General features: G+C 38.2%; 1 protein-coding gene across 1 annotated transcript in view; it reads left to right on the plus strand.

The window, feature by feature from the left end:
• Positions 1-26586, plus strand: part of LOC108724304 (rho GTPase-activating protein 20) — a 243266-nt gene that overhangs the window by 86931 nt on the left and 129749 nt on the right. Inside the window, exons 5-6 of the mRNA XM_018450621.1 lie at positions 6456-6501; positions 7758-7930. Coding sequence (XP_018306123.1) covers positions 6456-6501; positions 7758-7930 — 219 coding nt within the window. The remainder of the gene's footprint in view (positions 1-6455; positions 6502-7757; positions 7931-26586) is intronic.

Raw genomic sequence — 26586 nt, forward strand, 5'->3', positions numbered from 1 at the left:
CAGTGTGGCGTTGATTTTTCCATCGAAAGTTGCATGGTTTGAAGAGGGACACATGATGGAAATGTGGACTTGACCTTGTTAAAATCAAGGTAAGGTCATTAATGTTTTTTTTTTTAAGTAGAATCAATTGTAGTCATATTTAGTAAATCAGAAAATGAAATACTATGACGCAAATATGATGTAAATATGACAAACAAAAATCTGATTCTTAGTGTCTCATATTTACATCATATTTGCACATCATGATATTTCGTTTTCTGATTTACTAAATGCTGCTGCAATATTTCGGATCTTAATCGGCTCATCTATGAAGCATTGGATGATTGTAAGATAAACGTGAAGTTGCTGTAAAGTATATGTACATTTGTCTACTGAGTATATTTTAACGAAAAAAAAATTTAATTATAATTTAATTTGTTTTTATTTTTTTTAGATTTTATTTTTTATTTTCGGAATAATTATTAAGTTTATTAATTATTTTTCTGTACATACAAATTCTTATAATTATATAACGCAATTATAAATATTCTTGAAAACGCATGGAGTATCGACGGGATTTGAACCTACAATCTTTGGGGTGGTAGCCTACCTACGCTAACGCTGAGCTAATCGCACGCTTGTCTGAACACTTATAAATTTGACATATATTGGATTTTATTTTGTCATTCGTACTGATCATATATGTAATATGCATGTTTATATACGGGTGTCTGATCAAGGTTATTGGAGGTTGTACCTCTTATTTTCATTTTTACGTAGAAATGAATTTTTGTGCAAAAATGAAAATAAGAAAAACAACCTCCAATGACCTTGATCTTGACAAATTTATCCAGGAACAAAGTTATCCATGATTCTGAACAACAAGAGGTTTTAGCCGTCCGTCGGACACCTTGGGTAATGCTAATGCCGGCGGTACTGTAATTTTCAAGCCTTTATAATTCGAAAAGTATATAACTTAATGAAAATGAATTTAATTATAGTGTTTTGGAAAGCTCTCGAGGTTAGCTACAAGAATATGTAATAAAAAATAGGGATTCTACTTAAGAAAAAAAACATTAATGACCTTAACTTGATTTTGACAAGGTCACTCAAGGTCAAGTCCACATTTCCATCATGTGTCCCTCTTCAAACCATGCAACTTTCGATGGAAAAATCAACGCCACACTGCGTGATTTCTGTGGACTTTCGCGCGAATTTTTCATAATCGACATGTTTATTTAAACTTTATAGTATATTTATCTTACTTTATGCGGCATGAAATAAGTAAAAGTTTACAAATCATTTATGCTTACTATGACATCACATCAGGATTACGAATTCTTTCAACAAAATTCGGTATATCAAAATCGACATTTGTTTACCCAAATTTTACAGTATATTTATCTTACTTTATGCGGCATGAAATGAAGAAAAATTTAAAAATTATTTAAGCTTTCTATAGCATCACATGATAATTGCAAATGTGCATCATTATACGATGTATTTCATTTAATTATGTATGATGTAAATATTTCATATAGCAATATCGTAAAACGAATATTATAGATCTGAAGATATATTTTCATACATATGTTTTTGTAATTCTTTTTTGTATAACAAAAAATTTAATCATTCAAATAACCTAAATTTTATATTTTCCTTAATATAAACGTTTTCGCTTTTATAATGTCATAAATAATTATAAAATTGTTCTAAATTTTCAGTAAATTAATTTGTGCATATCGTGATCGTCATACAAGTCTATCTGGGTGGATAACCGATGAATCAACATGTAGAAAATATAGATGCCGCAGGTGCAGATGAACGTATGATCTTGTTTATCGATCGTCAATCACTCAGAAAGGAAAGAAAAAAGAGGCGAGGGAAGAGAGAAAAGAATACGAGACGTGTGACCATCCTGGCGACTATAAAATAATAATGGGATAAACGCATACATACATATGTACATATACGCATAGTAGGTCTCTAATAACGTGCAGGAATTCGATCTGTTTTTTTTGGGTACGCCCTCCGTTCGCATACTCGTCGTCGTCCTAGATGGGCGGTAGGGCCGAAGGGACGGGTGTGCGCGTGCGACGTATAATTAAAACCGCCTCCGAGGAATGCGCATCTGCGTATCCGCGTGACGGAGAGAAGCAGCACGAGCGAAAAATTGGCCATGGCGTTCATCGTAATATGCCGACCGAGATTATCGATAATCGAACGTCCATCACTATTCAGGGAATAGAAGAGCCGCAGCCATTGCCTTTGTGGTTGTTCATACGAGGTGTGATCAAAAAGTAAGGTGACTTTTTGAATTTCGCGCGCTCTGTACACTCTAATTTAAAAAATTTTTTTTTGTTGTGTTGGTACACTCGTCACGATCATATGTTCACAGTTTTGACTATATAGCATGTTTTGTTTTTATGTGAGAGGCATAAAGGTTAGACTCGTGTTTGCGTGCTCGGCGATTTTTTGCTTTTGAAAATAATGGAGCAGAGAGTTTGTATTAATTTTTGTGTAAAAAATGGTATTAAGTGTTCAAAAACTCTTGAAATGTTGACAGTGGCGTACGGTGAGTCAACTTTGAGCAAAAAAAATGTTTATAAATGGTATAAGTTATTCCAAGAGGGCCGAGAAAATGTTAACGATGAACCTCGCTCTGGACGCCCCAGCACGTCAAAAACCGACGAAAATGTTCAGGAAGTGAAAGAAATTGTGTTGAAAAATCGTCGAATCACGATTAGAGAAATAGTTGATGATCTTAACATATCGTTTGGCTCATGCCAATCAATTTTAACGGATGTTTTGGGTATGACACGTGTGTCAGCGAAATTCGTTCCAAAACTGCTTAATTTGGATCAGAAGCAGTGTCGCATGAACATCGCCCAAGACATGTTGAACGACGTCAATGATGATCCTGATCTGCTCAAAAGGGTTATAACTGGTGACGAAACATGGGTATATGGTTATGACGTCGAAACCAAAGCTCAATCATCCCAGTGGAAGAGCCCAGGAGAGCCAAGACCGAAAAAGGCACGCCAAGTTCGTTCGAATGTGAAGGTTTTGCTCACAGTTTTTTTTGATTACCATGGCGTTGTGCATCAAGTGTTTCGCGTCTCACGATTCCAATTTTAGGACAGCTAAATTTGTTTGTAAGTCAGTTCGCGATTTAACTCGGATTTTCGTTTCGCGGGATGCTGACTAGAAAAGAACTCGATTCCGGATTTGTCTTAAGTTTTATCGTTGAAATGAAGGTTAGGGATTGTAGGTTAGTGTGTACACCCCGTATACGAGATCGCGATAGAATCAAAGGCACATCACGCGTATTTTTTTTCTGAAGGCCTGTTTAATTAATAATTTTACAGCCGATTAATTTACTTGATCGTCTAATTATTTTACACGACTTTATAACCAGACTGCTCGTGCGGTCACGTTTAACGTGCGGTGACGTTTACGTCGAATTTAACGCGATTTCCGATAATCGAGACTGTGATCGTGGGTTCTTTGTAATTATTTTATTAATTATTTTCCTTGCCATTCACGGCAAGAGTAAATGATGCGGCATGACAATCTCCGACCGCGTATGCATACATAATTCATGACCGCTCGAGACATAGACACACTTCCTCTACTCTCGACAGCCTCGAAAACGAATGGGTCACCCTGTACCTATCGTATCGTCGGTCGGCGCGTATAATGCGATGCATAAATGCATGGAGGCACGCAGTGCGTGCGCGCTTAACATAGATACGTATCTGACAATAAGAAACGCATCGACACGCCGACGCATCACATCGTGACGCCCAGGAACGACGTGACGATGCGGCGCACGTATCATTGCTTCTACATGCATCGTACACATACACGCATTCCCTTTTTCATTTCACGCCAGGTATCATCTCTCTTCTCGATTCGAGCCAAGTGACTTATCGATACGTAATGCGTGATACTGCCGGACGGTGCGATAAAAATTCCTTGCATGGAATGCAACATTCTATGCTACATGAAGTATCGCTTACCGCGGTAAATGTTTTAATTATACGTCCTGACTTTGAGCCTCTTGTGCTGAGGCATATTGAGGCGACTTAAATATAATTACTGTTTTATATGCAGACGTAGGTATATAAATTTTCTTATTAATAGCTAATGAATACAACTAAATGACCGTCAAATAAGCCGTTGCTGTTTTGAGGAAAACGTGTAATTACCTACGAAACCTCATATATGTATAACTAAAAATTGTATTAAAATTTTACGGGATCAAAAGATTATTAATTATAGTAAACTAGAAGAATAGTTGGACGATGTTAAAATTCTACCTACGGAAAGTCTAGTCTCTTTTAAAATGAAGATCTGATCTTCCCTTCAGAAATTGCCTCATCCACATACCTTATCGCTTGGGTTTATAGCTCAACATGTCGTCGTTCTTCTAATCTTTTAGGTTCGGATAAGAGTGGATCATTGACCTGTTCCAGCAACTGAGTTAAACTCAATTCCGATGTTTTCTAATCCGATGTTTGATTTTTTTTAAATTAATCTAATGATCCATTTATATGCGAAGGTACGCGGAGGAATTGATTTGTGTCATGCTACGTGTTTCTTATGTTTAAAGTTTACGTAATAATCGTAAAAAGTTGAAGTAAAAGAAGTAAAATTATTGTATTTGAATTGATTATTTAAAACCCTACATATGTCATAGCAGTTTACATATTAGCTAAAAACATATGTGATTTTATTATCTCATAAAATTTTACTGTTCTATAAAATCGCGCGTATATTTTCTTAAAAGCTACTCACATATTCCAATTTAGCGTTAAGATATTTCGAGCGAAAAGACGACTTCCCTCATATTTTCTCTACCTTCATTCTTGAGTTCACATTGTCCGGAGAGAACGTTGCATTGCAGTCTACGTGCCTTTGAAATTTGAAGTACGCTCGCAAGATCGGCGTACAATTTATCGCGATAATTGTTGGCCGGCTGCTGCGTTAAAGCCAAGAGAGCTCTGCTTTCCTGTGATAGCACACGTAGAGACGTAGCAATTAAACCGGAACAAATTGGTTGTTAGGAATTGAGCTCTCTCGTACACGGTGCGCGGCAGTGCGGCGGCAGTTTTATTGTGATTACACGGTGCCTTCGATAGATACGTATTCGTAGCTCGGAGGCAAGCTGATTGACTCTCGTCGATAATTTCCATCCGCCTGCGTGGCCTGGAAGACCTTGCCATTAAAGGGCCTTGGAGAAACCCTGCATCCCGTCCGTCACTCTTTTGCGTATCTCACATACGTAAAACCCAAGCTCATCCTTCCTTCGCGCGCGAGCGCGGCTCTTCTTACTCCAAAACCGTGTAATACAATTTCACAAAGCGCGGCACGTTTATTACGGCGAAATTAATTACTACGTGCCAGATGTATCGCGCTATTCTTTCCATAGACCGGTTTATTTCCATTTTATTATCGCGCCCATAAAAAGAGTCATGCATCCGCATATCGAAAAGTTGTGGAGGAATCTCGCCTCCCCCCTTCTCTCCTCTTTGTCTATAACTGTATCATAAGGCGATTAATATTAAAGTCCTAAGAATGACTTATGCGAATGTGGGCCGCGTGGAATTTACATTACCGGTACTGCTTTGCTATGTAGCTACCGTAACATTATCGACGACCTGCCGACCGCCTTTGTGTATGGAAGTCTTGAGGATTACTAAGCTCATTCATATAGAATGTGCTTCTTTGGACGATGTCCTGATTGGGCATAATGCTGCGTCATAAGTCAACAGATAAATATACGCTCTTCTCGAGGACGTAGTTTGACCTCGAACCGTTTAGGGTCTTCGACATCATCTCGCTACAAATATTTCTAACGATCAGTCAGATACTTGGAGAGCGTGCCGTCAACGGAATAATTATATAATATTTCCGCCCTCAACCGTCGAGAAAATTATTGGATTTAATGAAATATAATGAAGATTTAAGCAAAATTATCTTGAAACGAAGTAGGGATGAATTTACTTTATTAACTTCAAAATACTTATCTTTCATATTTTCTATTCTGAAGAAATCACATAATCATTGAATACATACGTTAATTATAATTTTTCTATTACCAAAACTGATGCTATATAAATCATCATACTTTAACTGTGATAAATTTAACAATCTCGAATAATTTTGCGAACGTATCGTAGTAAGAACAGTTCAGCGGTAGTTATTGAATCGTCGGCACAAGTGTGCGAAAATATTCTTACAATAATACAAAGTAATAAGCAACGTATGAAGGCTTTGGGTTAAGTGACAAGTGATGGAAACGACAGATCGAAAATAATGAATCGGAAAGGAGCGTATATATCGCGCCTCGAACTCAAGTCATCTCTCTTCATACATTATACATAATCTCTCCCTCCGTTTCTTTCCTCGTATATATTGGTCATTGTATTTTAAAAGCCAATTCTCTACCGTGCCCTTTTGCTTCTTTTCAGATCCGCGGGGCACTCGAGAATTGGGACGGCGGTGCTTTCAAGACGAGTGAGTATGCACGCATACGCGTAGCTTCTTAGCTATCGTTGCGCGATTATCGATTACGATGCCAAGCGACCTTAACGAGTTTATTATGCCCCGCGAGAGAGACAAGCAGTTCTCGGCTCTGCACATCTTAGGAAACTGGTAAAGTGGAACTTATCAAGGGCGACTGTGCGTTCTTCCCTTCGATAATCGCGCGTATATACGTGAGGAATCTCCTTCTTTCGTTTCTTTCTCTTAATTTCTTTTTTCTTTTACGTTCCTCGATAATCGCGCGTGATGGACGCAACAACGATCGACAAGCGCAGTTGCCCCCGGTTTAAAAAAGAGCGCTAATTAAGCGATATCCCCCGATTGAGATTTGTCATGCTTTGTGCATTAGGCGAGTCGAATATTTCGTTTTCGATTGGCTCGCGCTCTGCTGCTGAGTACTCTTCATCTCCCGTTGCCTCTATTACCGTGAAATGACTGTCACCAGCCATTTCGAATTTACATTAATACGCTTGCCAGTCCTTTATCGTATGGGACGACGACGGCGAATCGTAAATCGGCACCGCGGTTCGTGTGTACATATCGCGAGGGGAATTTATTCGTGCCGTTCGAGCGTTATCTCGAAACACGATATCGCGTGCATTTTTTCACGCCCGCCCGGCCGTGACTCACGCGTGCGAGCTCGCATTTTTTACACGCAGAGGCCGTCATTCGAAGGATGTAATTACGCGATGTCAATTCATGGTGCGAACGTACATGAGGTTATGGACTACCGTAAATTCGCGATGAGTTGAATCTGCGAATTACACGGTGCAGCCTGCATTTCACGCCGGGAAACGGAACGCGGGCAAAAATGTTAATTCCAAAGGTAAGTCATTTTCCAATACAAAAAAAGGAAAGAGAGATGAGGAATATCTCATCGTCGACGAAAAACATATGAAACAAAATAGAGGTAATAATTGTGGCATGTGGTAATAATTCCGATTCGATTTTAATTTCCTTTTTAGCGCCACGGTTTACTTCACTGCACGCGACATACTATTTTATTTTCTGCTTTGCGTTTACCGCAACGCGTTTATGCGCGCGTCGGACGGTGCTGTTAATTACCGTCTGAGGAGAACGTAAAACCTTCCGCCGGGTGATATGACAAGCGCAATTATTTTACGGCTGGCGAAAGATAGTCTCGTGTAATTTAATAACGGAATTCGATGCTTTTTCCATACGCCGCAGCACAGACAGATTTTAATTATGGCGGTGTACGCTGTCAACAGGTGACTTATTCCCCGGCCCGTTTTGGAACTCTTACTGGGAATACTTGGAGAAATACAGCGAGGCTAGGAGGACACTGGACGAGCTGAGGGCAGCGGAGGACTCCCTACTGCACTTTCTCACTCTCAGACAGGCGGCCGCGAGGCACTCGCCCTTGTCCTTACTTCTCTTACCGGTGAGTTATCAATAGCATAACTTACCTATCCAATATTTAAATTTTGTCAACAAGGATATTTCGACGTTCAGATTAATTCAATGATAAGTGAAAACGTTGATAAAATCATTTGTGGAATATCGAACCATTTTTTAATAATTTCAATGTCGAATTTTTTTTATTAAAAAGATAATTTTCTCATGATCATTAAAAGTTTAGTTTGCATTTATAAAATATCAAAAGAGATCCAAGGAAAGATTGATTTTATCCGCGCTCGCGTGTTCACAACGTTATAAATTATATCACCATTGCTGACTTAATCGATATCACGTGTGTTCCATTCCGTTCTGTAATGTACGCCTACGATTACGTTTGACTAATAAAGATTCGGCTTTGTAAATGGTAATTGCAGACATTGCCTTCGGTTTTAGTCTCAATCTCGGATACCGCGCGTCTAAAGTACTCGTATTATACGACACAAGTATGCGCTGAGGAAAAGATCGGTGGGAGGGCCGGTTGAGAACAGTGAAATGAATCTCGCGGGAGAAAGGTGGAATTTCCATCTCGAGGAAAGATACGTCGTCTAATTAATCGTGCTGTCATTAAGTCTGATTACATTAATTCATTTCTCGAGTCTTTCAAATGCCGAATATCGCGAATCTCCCTTCTTCCTTAGGAGAACTATGAATTAAATTGCAACTGACGCGAATCTCATGAGACGGCTGAATTGCTCGGCGAAGCCGGAAATCAAACTCTCGTAAGACGATCGTAAAAGCTATCCCGAGTTTCGTATTCTCACTTCTGGACACTTGACTCTTCAGTGAAAGTCTTATCTTGCGCCGCTGACGCAACGGTACGCGAGAGAGCATCATCTTCTCCTTAACCTTTCAGGATTCTCATATGCGAGCGTGCAACGAGAACTGTTCACTTCCTGAACGCTTCACAATACGTTCTCCCCGATTAGTTTACAATGTAATTCATTTTTTTAGGAACGAAAGTATCAGGCATGAAAATCAATTCGAAATTCATCAAAGAGACGACAAAATTGGTTGATTCGATGAAGACAAAGAACTTTATATTATACATACGTATGTTAGACAAAGCAATAAGTGTTTCATCTAGATGCTTCGAACCGATTGAAAGTGCAGTTTAAGTTAATTCTACGTAGACGGTTGATTGTGAAAAATCAAGGGGAAAAAGGAAAAAAGAAATTGGAAACGCTGCCCGTATACCGGTAAGAAGAAGCGCGTGTATAAGATGAGCTATGTGACAGCTTATAACGGGCGTAATGATCGGAGGTCCGGAACGCACCGATGGAATCGGCGGCCGCGACTTTAACATCCGTTGAAATATATACTTGGGTCTTGTAAGTCACGCAGGTACATAGAGGAGAACCTACGCGCACCTACCTTTAATACGTATACGACGTTGATAAGTGTTGGCAAATACGCTTTCATTATTGGGCACATTGTTATCTAAATTTGAAATCCAGTAACCTCAAGCGCCGTCTTTACTGCACTAGCTAAGCCTTTTAATTGCCTCATAACAAAGTTTTGCAATTATTGATAATGGGATATACCGGTTTACTTATTATCTCCTTACTCTCGCTTCACGGCTTAGCAAATAGATTTTGTGTACTTGTGAAATCTTTCTGTAAGCGAGTTTTGAGTAACACGAACCTTCTTCTGCTCTTCGTACTTTGCTATTCGACGTATTCGCGCGACATCGTTAAGCGAGGAACGTTTAGACGTGGAACGTTCAATGAGACGTTACATTATCAGATTTGTCGAGAATGTTAACTGCAAAATTTTACCTGACCATTTCTGCACCTGTAATCGCGACGGAAAGCTACTAGTGTCCTGCCTACGCCAAGCATCCGACAGATTACGAGATGCTCTGTTATACGTGGGTGTCCGCAACGGTCAGCGGTATCCGTTTGTGGTACAGGTATATGAGATTTACACCACGTTGATACGTTATTTACTTATATCGTCACGAAGTCTGAGGAATAGCGGCAGACGTACATAAGAAATTGCGGTACGTCGTTACGAAACGCTGATCTTGATCTCCCAAGCACCTACGCGCGAAACGATGTGCCGGCTTATTACAGCTATCCGCTATGTAATACATAAATCACGAACGCCTGAGTGTTTGGAATACTTTCCGGAAAAGTATTTTTCTTTTTGTGACCCACTAACGCCTACGACCACTTAACGTGATAATTTCTTGTAGGCAGGTTGATTAAGTAAATACGCTAGTAATATATATATATATATATATTTCTCAAAGTATAACATTATCATCTTATTAACATTATATCTTATTAAAAATTTTCGAACATTAGAAAGTTTAATTTAATTAATGCAATACATTGATTAAATAAAAAAAGAGAAGCTTGTAATTTCTTTCAAGTAATATATTATATCTTTTTATATAATATTTATTTTAAAAATATCGCAAACTCACACAATATTTTCATATAATTGTATGTTTTCTATTTTTCTATGTGAGATAATATTTTCCTAAAGACATAGAAAAATTTAAATCTTAATTTAAGGTTGTAGTAAATGTAGCACAAATACGTCATTATTCAGAGGCACAGTTATGCAGCATTCGATACGCACTTATACGTGTATATGACTCTTGCAGAACCAGTCATTGTTTCTCTTTTGTATGTTGCAGAACGACGAGTGATTTACGAGGTGCACTCGTCCTACCGCGGTAATATATGCCTCGCCAAGGGGAAGTAAAGGAAAGATAATTTTGCAAGAGAAGTAGCCTTAAGAACGCACTCCAAGTGCTTTAAAGTCTAAATTGATTTTCCAATATTCTTCCATCCTATCGCTTCGGGTTTTGACAGTTGATCGAAGATCATTTTACAAGATAAATCGAAGGATAAATTCATTAATGAAGTTTTCTATTATCGAGAAATCCTCAATAAATACCTTCACATAAATACAGTTTTACTTATCAAGATTTATGAATTTCTTTAATTGTTCTAATTTATCCTACGATATTTCTCTTATCAATTATATTCACTTTTTAATTTAAGCATATGCTATATTCATGTAATATTTAAAAAAAGATATATGTTTTTTAATTCTTATTTTTTACTTATTAAATTAATTACGTCATACATTTAATCATTAAATAAATCATTTAATTAAAATTTTTATTTGAAAACGGAATTGGAATGGTTTCTAAAACGAATTACTGGGTAAAAGTATTTACATTATGTTTATTTGCTGATATGTGGTATAATAATTTTTCACACAAATGTATTTGTCTGTTTGCTAATTAATTATGTCCTTGATGAAGGATCCGAGCACGGTTGCGGAATTGTTACTTTACCATTTTCCATAAATCATGTATATAGGCAACTACCAAATTTTGTCCCCCTTACGTTCTTTTGTGTTTTTCAATTTTATTATCTGGTTTAATTGGTTTTTTTCATGCACTAGTGAAATTCTTGTTGCCATCGTTCGATGTCGCGATTGTAATATTTAATGTTTGACCAAACCGAAATTTTACATTAACGAGGAGAAGAAGAGAAGGAGGGATTTAAATGAATCTTCATTTCGTCGCGTGGGATGCAGAATCGTGCATGAACTTTAGTTAACCGTAAACCACGTATGTACCGGGAGGTTTGCGACGTAAGTCCGAAGAGGTTGAATGTGCCAAGCGTTGCTAACGGTTTTCTCGGTTCGCGCTATACTCGTATATATGCGCCTGTACGCGCAACAAGCCGTGATTTTGTACGTGTCACGGGGATGATGAATGACCTCGCGGCGTCATCGATGATCATCGCATCGCAGCAATCTCATGTAAGTCGACAGATCGAACTTTGCCCTTTTCTTGTGATCAAATCCTAACTCGTGCGCAACAACGTATGTAAAGACGCTAGTACGCGAATTGTATGAAGTCATATATATAGTATACTTGCGGATACTAATCTGAATTTTTTTTTAAGTGTATGCGTAAATACACTTACGAGGCGAGATCCACTTGGAAATATTCTGTGGATACGTGCAATCCAATATTTATGGATGTAAGGATTTGTATAAATAATAAAGATTTTTTTGAAAAGCCATTTACAATCAAGAATCAAAGCACGACTTGTCGATAGAAAAGCTATATGAATTAAAAGATCCTGTGATTTTATGAAAGAATTTTCAGAATCTGACCAAGTATTATATCATTCTCTGAAATGTCAATTCCGTCAAACCAAGTCTTGATACAAGCTGTTCTATAACAACGTTTTTCAACTAATTAATTAGGAATGATATTTAGAGACTCAAGGAATACCTCACATCACCGTGAATATCGCAATTACACGTGCTATATATAAAACATATATATATAAAACAAATACATAAAATAGGATCTTGAAGGAATTTCTTGCACCGACCGATTTATCATTGACATCAATTTTTCGCTACGCAACACCGAGCGAAGTTGAAAATAATTAAGTAAGAAAATAAGGGCGCGGTATCTATTCCGTCGCGGATAAGACGGCGATATGATCGTCCTATCAATTAATTCCACGGGGATAATTGGCAGATGCACGAGGAATGTGCACACAAAGTCATTTATTTGACGGCAACGCGGGCAACATTCTCTTTTATAGCGAGTCGGATCCCAACGACTCGTTCAGGCATCGATAAGACGATTTGACGTGCGATAAGTCCCAGCAGTATAATAGACGTATAGCATACCTACTCTATCTCTCTATGTACGCTTCTCTCGTCTCGAAAGAGAGACGCGCGCAGCGTGTGATAGCGTCAACAGTGAAAACCAGCCGCCACGATCTGCAAATTAACCGTGAAGAATCTGGTTTGTCGCAGCGAACTGCAGCCGCCGCGCTTACGCAGCCGACGAATACGCATTGCTGCCGCGCAAATGAATGCGCGATCGTTCGTGTTTATAACTAATTAAAACCCGATCCCGACTCGCCCTCGATGGATCGCGAAATAAACGCAAACAGCAATTTATAATGGTTTGCAAGAATATCGTCATTCAATTGCAAATAAATAATTTCAAATAAAGTAGATACATCATAAATCAAAAGCAGCATTGAAATCCTGTTGTTTTTTTAATTACGTATAATTACAAGTCTTTTCTGGCAAAATGACTGTTAATGGACTCTCTGTTTCTTTATATGCAATAAATACGCCTATATATCAATATATATCTATCTTTGTTTAATTAAATCGAAGCTTTTTAGCTTGTTAATAAGCGATCGAGACATTAACTCCGTTTTACCTTCAAAACACGTGACATTCCCCACGCATTAAAACAATCAACAATCTTCGGCAATCAATCTTCATCAATTTGATCCGTAACGGATGACGGAGCGGCAACAAATGTTTGCCACTCATCGGACTGTGCTTCGTTGAATGTCGAAGAGTTGCGGAACCAGTTTTTCGAATTCGAGGAATCGTGAATCTCTCGCGCTTACGATGAAGAAGAGATTTAAGTGGAAGGAGATGAAGAGAAGAAGCAAGTCGAAGAGACACACACGGCGAAGAGAAGACCCGTAGCGATGCAGCGCACTTCAAAGGTCTCTTCTTCTCGATGTCCTCTCTCCTTTTTCCGACGTTCACTCTCGCGTTCGATTCGCGGTACCATGTCTAGTCGCGATCGAATCGAGGATGCACGTCTTATAAATCAGTCGAGCTCGCTACGCGTCACGCGATGTGGTCTAACTTCGCTGTTGCAAAAGACGTCTTCCAGCGGTGGCAAGGAACTCGGCAATTAATCGCGACCCACGAGGAATAACGTGCCAAGAACTTATTACATGCGTTCAATTTGCAACTTTGCATACAAATTTACCGCGTTACCATCTTCTATCTAGACCTGGACACTGTTTCTACGTTGTACTTCAAAATAGAATTAACGTGTTTTAACAGTTTCAGTATTAATCGTATAGTCGAATGGTTCTCATAAATATAACAATTTAACTCGATTATTACAATCAAAAATCAAGAGACTTCACTTCGAAATTAGGTTAATTTCCTAATTAAGAAATTCTACATTAATTAAAGCTACAATTTAAGAATTATGATATTAATTTTGACCGAAAAAGTTCTTTTAAAAACTTGATAAATCAGAATAAATTGCAATCAAAAACAATATAAAATACAACAAAATTAATAAAATTTAAATTAGATTGTGAATTTTCTAATTAAAGTATTTCAAGTTTTTAAAAGAGTGGTTATTTTTCTATATTTTGTTCTTCAATTTTTCTTATTATACAATTTTTAATAAAAAATAGAATGCTTAGGAAAGAATCACTTTATGATAGCGACAATTTCCGGAGCTAGAGGCATTCCCATTGATCGTAGTGTGAGATGAAAGACGAATGCACCACTTGTGTGGTCTAGTGACACGTCTATTAGCCCATTGACTTCCATCATCACGGAGGTGATGATGGACGACCTCTTCAGGTGCTGAAGACTGGAAAGAAGTCGTTTCGCCACGATCGATCGATCGCGAAAGCCGCGGACGTTTCTCGATCGTGCCGGCGCATAGGAAGTAATCGCCGCTTCGCCATAAATAACGCAACGAAAGCTATTAGTCATAGTTTGCGACCGCGTGAGTGGCTGCAGCATGAACGTGGCTTAATCGATCCGCATCCTCACATAAAATCTTATCGCGTGTCGAGATCGTCCGTAACACAAGTGGTTGTGGTGTTTTTTTTCCCCTTCCCCTTATATAGGGAAGAAAAACGAACTTTTTTTCTTTCTTGCGAGAAGAGATGAAAAACCAAGAAATTTGTATTCTCGTCCCTAATGATTAGGCGAGAGGTGCACTCACAAAGAATTTGCATAACTCGAGGCTTGCGTGCATCCATGAGGCAAAGAAAAATGTTACATAAACTATATAAATTACATTTACTTAAGAATAACATTTTTTTTAATTTATTATATAATATTTTTATCTTATTCAGTATAAGTGAAATTAATGACACAATAAACCATATAATATATATATATATATGTTACATCTAAAGTATGAGTTACATAAGAAATTCCATATGACATTTTTGGTAATTGGGGATGAAATGGCAGGTAAATGTTGCGAAAATGTCGTACGGTATTTTTACTGGCTGGTCTATGATTTTCTAATTATGCCTAAGAGATTAATTCACAATAATAATAAAGCTATAGCCGTAATGAGGATCTCGCGCGCGAATATTCTCCGTGCTCTCGCGATGAATGCATTCTGAGACACGTATGTAGCTTTTAACGTTAACGATTACCATAAAAGCGACTGCGACCCTTACGACGACCTCGGAATAACAAAATAATTGCTCAGAGAATCCTGTAATTAGTATTAAGTGCTTGTCCCGGATGACCATTCGCGGTAACAATAATAATCGTTCGCGCGACTCTCCACGTCGAAACTCGGCGGCGCGTTCGCAGAAAACTGGCACGAAAAATGTCACGGCATCACGTAACGAGCCATTGTCGCTGGATAATATACCGATTGGATAAGATTCCTACCTTTAAAGATGTTCTCGCACAGCCGTTAATTTTGATTTGTTAGTCTATGGTTAGGCGCGTGCAAATTTGGAGAATCTGCTACGAACAATCGTTTCGATTTGACCCCGAATTATGGAAATGCTGGTAACGCAGGTGGTAGTTAAATCAATGATTATTATGCACGTTTGCATTCCAGTATCCTTATTAGCAATATTCCATCGATCGAACCAAGCCCATTGCTCGCTGCATTCTTCCGATACTCGAACGATAATTACGTCAGAGCTTTTTATATCGGTGCTCCTGTTGCGAATAATTTTTATACACTCGTGTATAATTATATACATTTAACGTGAGTGATATGAGTAAAACTTCCTTTCTTCCGTGCACTATCTAGCTGTCGCACACCATAACTAATTGTCTCCGATAAAATAAAGCAAATGAAACGCGATTTATTCATCATTCATTAATTCCTTCAGGAGCATCGTCCTTCGATTATTTGTACGCTATTGCGTCAATACGCCAAGCACAAATAGAATCTGTTAACGCATAAAGTCTAGCGTAATAAATACTTTTAACTGACATTAAAGATTTGCATTACGTAGCTGGTTTTTTATCATTTTTGTCATTAAATCCGTGCATCTCTGACGTAAATGCGATTTCGATGTAGTATCTTGACCATAATCCGAACGAGATGAATCTTCGATAAACGCCGATGATAACATACGGTCGCCTAGCTCGATGTCCCTCATAAATTTTAATACACGCATAATTACATAGCCGATCGACTAATAATCATATACGTTCCCGCGCTCGGGTTTTTATCACAATAAATAAAGTCGCGTAAATGAAATGTAGGATCAAATTTATAATCTTTTTGCCGTCGAAGTAATTTACGCGTAACACGGAAATTTCCGTAATCACAAATTGTATCCGACGAAACGTCGCATCCTTGCTCGAGCCATATAAATCTTCATTATAGTCTACTAAAACATCTGTCGAACAGAACCAAATTGTCACGAATATCCCGCATCAAAGCTACCTAATTAAACTAGTAATTGTATACAGTTTTCTCTCTCTCTCTCTCTCTCTCTCTCTCTCTCTCTCTCTCTCTCTTTCTGTAGCAAAACTTAACTTATAGGTATAGTAAAACATAAAATTAAATTATATTCATAGTTTATTTTTTATAAAAAGACGTCTATGAATATATTTAAAGGATTTTTGATTGATTATAATGTAAGAAAAGAGCTAAGCTATAATATTTTTACAGATTATCTTCTTAATTAAAAATCATATATATCTCCGTTAAAAAATAAAGGGAAAAATTTATATATTGAATTTATAGAAAAACTGAAATTCATCGTTTATTTAATTTATGTCGGAAATCAGTGTTCAGAATTCTGATCTGTTTGTACGTTTTTTGCTCGAAATTATTACGTTCCCAGAAAAACGTGCAAATAGATCAGAATTCTGAACATTCTTTTGCGACATAAATTAGATTAACGATAATAAATAAATTTAGTTCTTTTAAATTTAACATACAAATTTAGATTCTTTCCCGCTGTTTTTTATTGAAAATATAATTTGATCGTATTTTTCTACTTATGCACTACAATCAAGATTTCAAATTCAATCAATAAAATGTCATGGAATCTAGAATGTAGTATTTGGTTTGAATGAGATCCACGCTAATTACTAACGATAATGCTTGATTCGCGAATTGGCCGTGTCCCGATTGGTCGATCGCGATCATGAGAACGTAGGCGCGTTCCCGCTTGGCCATGACACGACAGTAATTTATTGGTGATTATTCCTGAATCGATAATAGACGTCCTCGGATGAAGATTGTGTGGTCGACCAGTTTGCTTTGCCACTGTATAACGAAAGTAAAGCGAACGAGACTGACGATTATCGTCGCGATGTTAATTTATCGCGTGACACCTGTGATACGATGCGGCGGAAGCTGAAGGCGAAGGACAAAGAGAGCGGTGCGGCACGTATTTAGCCATCGTTTCGTCACGTAAACGGCGAGTAATTATTACTAATTGGATGGTTCGGATTATTGCTGTCAAGGCACCTTAAGATTCCTTCCCATATCAGACAAGATCATACGAGGCACTACCCCAAGACAGTAAATAAGGACATCGCCATGAACAATAGGATCGCAGGAACCTTGGATTTTTTTCACCAGCTTATATTTTATTGCGTCGATCGCGCCCGGCCGGACGTGGTGTTCGCCAGCCTGAAATCGAGGCTAATCACGCTCTTATGCAATTTAACTTCGCCTCACCGCCACGATCATTTATCTTCCGCCGTCTATTTACCTCGTCGAAGCCTGCACGTTTACGCCGACAACACTCGCTAATCGACAGACAGCCGCGAAAAAAGCACCTGCAGCGAAATAATGGACTTTCGATACTGTAATATACTCTCTAATATACGTGCCTTCGTAGTTTACAGTGTGCATACATACTAGTTATTGGTACGGACAAGACCTTTCAACATTAACATCATGTATGCTGTTCGCCTTGAATGCTTCTCTTTGACGTCTTCTAGTTTTTGACGAACATCGAATTGAAGACTTGATTGAAGGAAGATTGTAAATATTAAAAATAATCAAATTTGGAAGTATTTCACTTCGATTTATACATTATCTCATAAAAAAAATGGCTATTATATCTTTTTTAAATGTTATTCTGAAGAAATACATCTTCAATGTGATTTTTGGTTCTTAAATTGATAAGTTTTTCGATATTACACATTTAAAACTTGCCACGATCTAATGAATCAATTGTTATAAAGTTTGATTTTTGATAACATTAAAATGAATGATTATTTAATCTCTTTTTTTATGATTTTTCTATTATTAAAAAATATATAATAATATTTGCAAAAGAATTCAACAGAGTTGAGATAATTAATATTTCTAAGCACAGCGAAAGGCTAATCGTGATTGTCTCATTTTCATTTTACGGTATTGTTAAACTTTCATATTAAACAAATAAAATTAATAATCATAATAAGTATCAGATATTTCGCTAAATATAGCAATGAAAGCGAGTAAATAGATCGCTCTTTGAGAGCGACTCTCACCCGTTAAAGTCACGTGCGCACTAGGTAATAAATAGGTTCCAAAGTGTTTGTTACAGTCCAGCGCTCTACACGCAGTTTTGTTCTTCTATTGATTGCTTATTTATTAGTTATCGAGTATCGTAAGGCACGCAAGAACAAGCTAACGTTCTGCGACGATATGTACGTATACGAAAGTACATGTGCCACCAATTGTGAAATGCTCATCTCTTATTTGTGTCGCGCGCGAAAATAATTTCTACTCCAACCAGCCGTGCTGTTACTTTTCCTATATCGCATTATTTACTCGCGCGTTTACTCGAGTTTATCGAACAAGATGCCATATATAATAAATGGAAATTACGCGGTACCGTTCATCAAACGAAAACACGCGACTCACGCGTGGTATTTACAGAGCAGTCTTGCAAACTAGTTGTTAGGTCATTCTTAGATGCGCAGCAAGAAATGCTGCACTGGTAATTAGCTGCGGCGATGCGCTAATCGGAGAAATTCATGAGCTCGCCGACACGATCGATCTGTGCGTTCGAAATATTAGCGCTAAAACGAAGAGCTTGAAACCGGTATGACTGTATTCCTGCGAGTACGGATTTCCACATTACGAAAATAATCGCCATGTCTATTTATGATGAGTAACATAAAATATCTTAATATAAGTTTTACCCTTTTGTGGCAGAATAAATACCTGTGCCTAGTTTTCGCAACAAACTCCAGTGTCTAATTACACTACTTCGAAAACTTATGTAGTATTTATGCCTCTCTAGAGATACTGAAAATATTTCCTTATAATTAAATTGACATAAAAACTTTCCTGTTATATACGCGCGTTTATCATTACTAATTTCAGAATTAATTATGCATCGGTGAATTTGCGCAAAACATCGCATTTCGGATTCGTCGTACTTGCTTTCGAATTTCGTTTCCCGTTCGCTCGAAGCGTTTCCGTTCTAACCGGTTAATTGGACGCGAACTGTACGTAGTGAAATCGAGCTATCGGCGCAAATAATTTTTTATCATGTTCAATTCAGTATACCGTCGAGATTTACGCCTCGGTGGAAACAACCAGATGCCCGGTAGGATATGATTGCGACTCGATGCCAATCTGACAGACAGATCGATCATCCACCCGGCAATGAAGTATGACCACATTTCTGCATTGCGGAAATTTTGCGCCTCTTAGTCAAACGTGGCTAAGTAGCCGCGGAAAATAAATAACATTGACATAGTGATTATTATTACAGCAGTAATTTAACATTTATAATATGCCGTGTGTAACATGCGAGTCAAGGTAACTTAAGTAAAAAGTTTTATATTATATTTGTGTATCGAATCAGACTTTTCGCATCAGATTTTTACATGAAAAAAACGATTTTACTGAAGGATCTTTATTTCTGTTAGATACAGATCTAAAAATATAATTGTTAGACTATCAAAATAATTAAAACTAAAAAATGATAAGCAATGCTGCTAAAAAATTTTACATTCTAGTAATCAGTTTGAGTTTCCAACCAGTTATTTTGATGGTCCAAAATTTTCAGACAACATCCGACAAAATTTTTAATCTTTCAGCAAAAATTGTTCTTTCCGTATAATTATTAGAATTTGTTGACACCTTTGCATTTTCGAATTTCTTGCATCTTTTTTGAAAATGAAACGGTGAAGATGGTCCTTTTTTTTAACAATAATGTTCATCAATCACACAATTCATATTCTTGCAATTAGAAAGCAGTTGAAACCTTATTTGATATTATTATTCTGTGATTTACTACCACTACTACTCACGAAGTAAATTACGAGGGTCAGTTATATGATTTTCTCTTAGGTGTGGCAAAGTGAAAAGTGAAACCGTTCGCATGAATTTATCTAAGACATGATCGCATAATTTTTATCGGCGCGAGACAATGGGATGAATGAGGTTCGAATGAAAGATTAAAAACGAGAGATGGAAAATGGAAAAGACCACCAGATAATTACTTGAAAGAACCTCCAGCACTCATCAAGCATATTACGACGGAGATTCTGTTAGGCGTAAAGACGAAGGAAATTCCGATGATTCGCCGCGATAGCAATTGCCGCCGGTTGGCAGCTTCTTTCTCCTTTCTTTCTCTCGCGAGCTCGATTACACTACCTGCGGCTCGTTGGCGAGAGTCATCGATATCGTTTAATATTTAATATGCGGTCTGAGTGTAAGCCTGGCCGGCGTTGTTAAAGCGTAACCGTCATAAAGCATCGTACACATCGTCGGGCACGTGTACAATCGTCAGAGTAACTCCTTTATGGATCCCAATGTCCCCTTTTCCTTCCTCGATACACGCGCATAACGTCGTTACTTGCGGCACGTCGTAAGTAACACGTGTAAAGGCACGTTTGCACGAGCGCGAATCGACTAACACGTTCTTACCGTCTTGAATATAAATACCTTCCCTGACATACGTATATACACACGCGCAAAAGAGGTCCAATGGCCACGGGTCCCAAGACCGTGTATGCTGGAATTTCGTGGAAATATAAGTCGAGATAATCATTCCTGGAATTTGTGCGACGCGCGCTTTTATTCGTGATTTGTATGCATTAATTACGTTGTAAAAACGCGGGGCAACGTATATTTTGCTTTAAGTACGAAAGAACCGCTCATAGCGTTGAAGGTGATAATTTATATCAACGTCTGATATTATTGATTGTAGTTCTCGTGTTAAAAAATTATGATATTCGAATTAGTGACATTACACACTATGTATAAAGCCGAATTTATAGTCGTGGGGAGCCGTTATAACATAAAGAGATTTATTAACACATGATTATTATATATTCTATAATATTACATTATTATTATAGATTTCATATCTTATTTTATGCAACGCATTTATGTTGATTTGCAGTTAGATAAATTTTAACTTTGTAGATTTCCGTATTATAAGTATTTTTTAGGTTTTTTCGCACATGTTAGATTCCTACTGATAAAACTAGAAAAACTAGTGTTTTTATACGTGTGTACATCTATAATACTTTTTCCTATTTTTTTACTTTTAAATATTTAAAATTTGCGCTTGTTTTTGCTATTACATATGGCGGATTTAGGCATGCAATCAAAAGTCGCGATCTTATTGTTTCAACTCTTACTACAGAAATACTGAGAAAAACAAACTTAAAAACATTTAACATAAAGCAAGGGACCTATAGGAATGTACCTATAGGAATGTTACGTGAAATTAATTTGCTAGTAGTGAAGCGAGTTAGGTATTTGTCCCGCGGGGAACTTTACTCTTAATAAAATTCTAAGATGCGTGCGTGCCCGAGGGGAAGGGCCGGATGTCACGCGTGCATTGCGTGCATCGCAAGCGTGGAGTAAGTATTGCCGCGACATCGGAGCGTCTTCTGGAATAATAAGCCGATCTCGGGCCTACATCAGGAGACTCTCTTTTTTTCAAGACGAGACTCAAACGCACCCAAGAAGAGAAAGAGTTCTCGGAAGGCACTCGATGTCAACGCTTTTGATATTATTGAGTACTTAATCTCCTGCAGTAGAGAGCGATTCCTGCGATCGTTTCGAAAATACGAAGCGTCTTAAATGAATGAACCTCATCGTTTTTACATCAAAGGATATTATCTAAAATTTATTTAATTGATTTTCCCGCCGTTTATATCTAAATCTTATATTTAATATAAGAAGGTAAACGTTTAGATGGACCTTTTATAGTATGGAAGGTTAAGGATCAGGTTTGAAGAAAGTTATTAACGGAAGTTTATATTTGTGCCGAGGCATATAAGATACGAACTTTCTTCTCGAGAAAGCAATTTTTATATACTTCTTTGATTGATAGAATATTATTGCAATATCTACTTAGAGCTAATTCTCGTTATTCATGTCTTAGTAGAGTGCATAAAGAAGCGAATTAGTATACCAACGTCAATATAAAATTACATAGATGAATTTTGTCGACTCACGCTAAAGGCTAATCTCGAACAAATTGTGCGTAATAACTTATGAAGTACAGTACCGTTTTCTTCGAACATTTCAATCGTTACCGTTGATTCCGCGCTTGACATATTCGCCCCGGTGTGGGCAAACAAATCGCTCGCGGAGGGAGGAAACGAAAGTTATTATCGTTGCGAAAGGTGGGTTTATAACAGGCATAGGAGGTAGATGCTGCATGGACATCGACGAGAAGCGGCATGGGAAACTGCAAAATATTCGCCTGTAGATGCGCATTTTCATATCTCGTGAGATTCCACATATGCGTTTATGGAATGAAGGCGCCGCCCGTAGTTTGCCCCGTGGCTTCGAAATCGGCTCGCTTCCTCCTGCGAGTGCGATTACCGTCGAGATAACTGGCGATTCAATATCCTGGTAGATGGCAGCGACGAGAGGTGTCGCAATGTATTTCCTCGTGTATTCAGTTTTTTACGTGTCTACATAATTCTTTGCGCTCAAAGCAGCAATAAAAATGCTTTCGCATTTTTCGAGGGAATATGAACGTGCAATTCTGTATCCCTTGATCCGTTGATCAAAACATTAGTTGAAACTCTCGATTGCAGTAGCATCCAATATGTTTGCTGATAAAAATCGTTTACATATAATTCCCTGAACGTTTTATTTAGCAAATTGATTTTGGTAATTAATAATTTAATTTACATTGCTAGAGAAAGTTGCGATCTTAGAACCACCTCAGATAATTACCTTCCAATTTCCTCTCTATCTTTTTTTCACTTTAAGATTGATTACTGGTAGTTTAACGAAGTAAAAAAGAGATCTCGTAGAATCTCAACTCGGCTGTTCCGAGGTTAATGATATATTAGCGAAATAATTCCGCGTTGCTAGATCAGATATAACCGGCGCAAAAAAATGTGGCACACCGAAGTGAAAATTTATCTGAAGTTAAATCGGCCGATAAATAACGAACGCGAATAATCGCGCTCGAGATCCGAGACGACTTTCGCCGAGTAGTAACGGAAAGTAAATGAACGCCCGAGTAAATAAAATCGATCAACAATAAATCGTTCAATCAAGCAACGCAATAGCTTCACGGTCGTGAGCTCCACAATTATCATTAATTATTCTTAGTAGGTGGCGGAAGAAAGACAGACGGTGAGAAAGAGAGCGATCGCAGCTCCGGTGGCAGCGATTTGTTATTATCGCGCGAATATTTTATTACCGCGTGTAGATGCGGATACTATTTCGTCCTCCGTCGCGTGCACGATCGAATCGAATTTCCAATCGAAAATAGAGAGCTATGCGCCCATGCACTCCGCGCTCCGACTAGTGTAATTACAAAAGGACGACGCGAACCCCATGAATAAAACATCGGCGCTCCTCGTAACTCCAGGCACGCGCTGAGTTATTGAGGAAAGGCGACGCTCGTCGAGCCCCGTTCAAGCAACCTACCGAGGTGAGGTACTAAGGCCCTTGAACTTTCTCTGGAAAACAAACTTTTGTCGCGGTTTATCAGATTTCGCGCGTTACATAACGTCTGCGTTTTTTCTTTCTACGGGTTCGAAGAATTCGCAACAAATTAAGCTAATAATTTGAAATAATGTAGATCGGAATGTGGAGAATTCGACAATCATAAAAATTGGAAAATGACATTTTTCTACGGACTTGTGTACTTGGTTATTCTCATACTCAACAATTACTCCTTTATACTTCGAAATAAAATCATCAGCTTCTTGTCGATATTTTCTAGGGTTAATAACAGAAATCTTTCACAATATCCGACGTATAAATTAACCGCTGTTTTGTAGTCTTGCTCCAAGGGTTATGTAAATAAATCTTGTACAGGTCTAGAGTCACTTGGTCGTATTTTCTTCGTTTTGCTACAAAGAGGAAGGATTTTTTAATTCCCGATGTCAATACGAGTTGCGTGCACGAACGAACGAACGAACGAATGGACGATTCGAGTAAGAGGACACGCCGAGAGACGCGTGAGGCGAATGGAGCGGAGCCGGGGCTGGCCGGCCGGTCGGCTGATCTCCGGGTCGCGTGTATGCGTGTACGCACACGCGTGCGCGCCTGCATGCACTTTCACCGTCGTGCACGGCGGAACTGCAAAGTAGCCTACATGCAGGGCGTTAAACTCCGCGGCTGGTCGTTTGATCCGCGAGGCTCACGCGGTCGGTTCGCGAGAGTGGATCGAGATATCGATCCATTGCAACAGCGAATTCTTGCGCACCTCGCGTTGCCGTGCTGCCAGCTCGAGCCGGCCTTCCCGATGAGTATCGTCCGGGAACGATTGCGCCACCGGCGTGTACACTTGCGACCAGTCGAGTGCCTTTCGGTCAATGAAGTTTGACGAGAGGCCTTATTACAGCCGTTAATCAACATTATTTTTTACCTCCGAAGTTCGGTCAAAATTAATTGAGAACATAGAGGAAAGAAAGAAAGAGTTACGTACTCTAATTTATACGAAAATTTATAACAAACTTCTGTTTGTGTTTTTACAAACAAATTTTTTTATTTTTACATTTAATTAAATATTATAGATTTAATTTTATAAATATTTATTAAATCTTTAAAAAACTTCGATTTAAAATATTATAAAAATCAATCTAAAATTATAATAAATAATGTTAATAGCTTGTAATAATTTTTTTTTTGCAATAATCATAACGTAGAACGTTACTGACATTTCTAAGTTTTGACTGCCGGTATTTTTCACTCGCAGTTAATGCTCCCTAATTCTGATAACAATCACGAATGGATGCGATTACTTGATTACTACACACGCGCACGGCTGTTTAAAGAGCATCTGATAATCCTCGACATTAAAACTTTTGAGCGAACCGATGCAATTCTCCGGCAATTTCATATAATAAGCGAGCATAATCAACCGCGCAACGAGACCCTCTGGTTCCCGTATTTCTTCCGGCATCCTTCGTGCGGAGTAGTTCTAGCCTTAGAATAATTACGAAATTCGCCGTGTATGTGAGAAATTCTGCGTAGGTACTCAAAGGTAAATGTGTAAACTGTATCCTTAACCGATACGCGGAAGTCGCTGGGCAAACGCGTACTTCATAGATATAGGTATCTGCATATCTTATATAACGGGGGAACTCTGCTTTGTAAACTGCTTCACCCGAAGCATTTTGTATCTGTGATTTCTTTTGGATTCCTCGTTTTCTCGAATACGCGGTCGTTTATCCAAGCGCGTAGCGTTCGAGCTTTAGCTCGATAAGCTTTGACTCACATGACGCAGAATTTATTATAACCGCCTCACAATTTGACCCGTGTGAGTAAATTGCGGAAGTAATATCGCATTACCGTTACAATTATTCATTGTAGAATTAATTACAAGCCACTATTTAGTGTCTGGCGGTCAAAGTTAATTCTCCTCGCAATCAGTTTCGTGTTTCATCTGTACGAACAAACTTTCAACGAAAATCGATGGATATTCTCATATTAGTGTAAAAGAAAGAAAGTTTATTGTGATGTCAATTAATCGTATATCCTAGAGATCCTATATCAGAGTCTATAACCTTAATCAAAGTTATAGAGTGAAACAATATAAGTTAGAGTGAGATATGAGTATATACAGGGAGAAATTATATTATTTCTCTCTCTTTCTCTCTCTTAGGATTTTGACAAAATTACTCGTGGCCAGACTCTGTTATAAGGTCTCTAGTATGTATCTATAAATGAATTTGATTAAATTAACCTCGCAACATCGTCGGTTCAAAGGCTTTCGGACTAATCGCCGGCTGGTCAGACTCGTGACGCGATGGCGCGAAATAATAACCGGCGATCGCGCGAAAGTTGTGACGCCACCTCTGGAGAGACGAAGTTTCTCCAGACGTTTCGGTGCTTCAAGGATTAGCTTGAGTCCATCGATGATCGAGATACTGATCGGCGCGGAGATTCTTGATCACATTCTTCGCGGATGTCAGGGTCGATCGAGATCCTTGTCGATTCGGTGTTATTGACCCAGCGAGCGTAAAAGGTTAAAATAGGTACGCAGTCACCAAGGTGAATAGTGCCGCTAGATAAATAATTTAATAAAAATCAGACAAGTAATTCGCAAGATAAAACCTAAAGTAAATGAAGATACACATTATTTACATGCGATAAATAAATAACTGTAATCGCGCATCCGTCTTTCCTTTGAGTGGTTTTCACTC

This window comes from Mycetomoellerius zeteki, unplaced genomic scaffold, assembly GCF_001594055.1.
Source record: "Mycetomoellerius zeteki isolate Tzet28-1 unplaced genomic scaffold, Tzet1.0 scaffold289, whole genome shotgun sequence".
NCBI lineage: Eukaryota > Metazoa > Arthropoda > Insecta > Hymenoptera > Formicidae > Mycetomoellerius > Mycetomoellerius zeteki.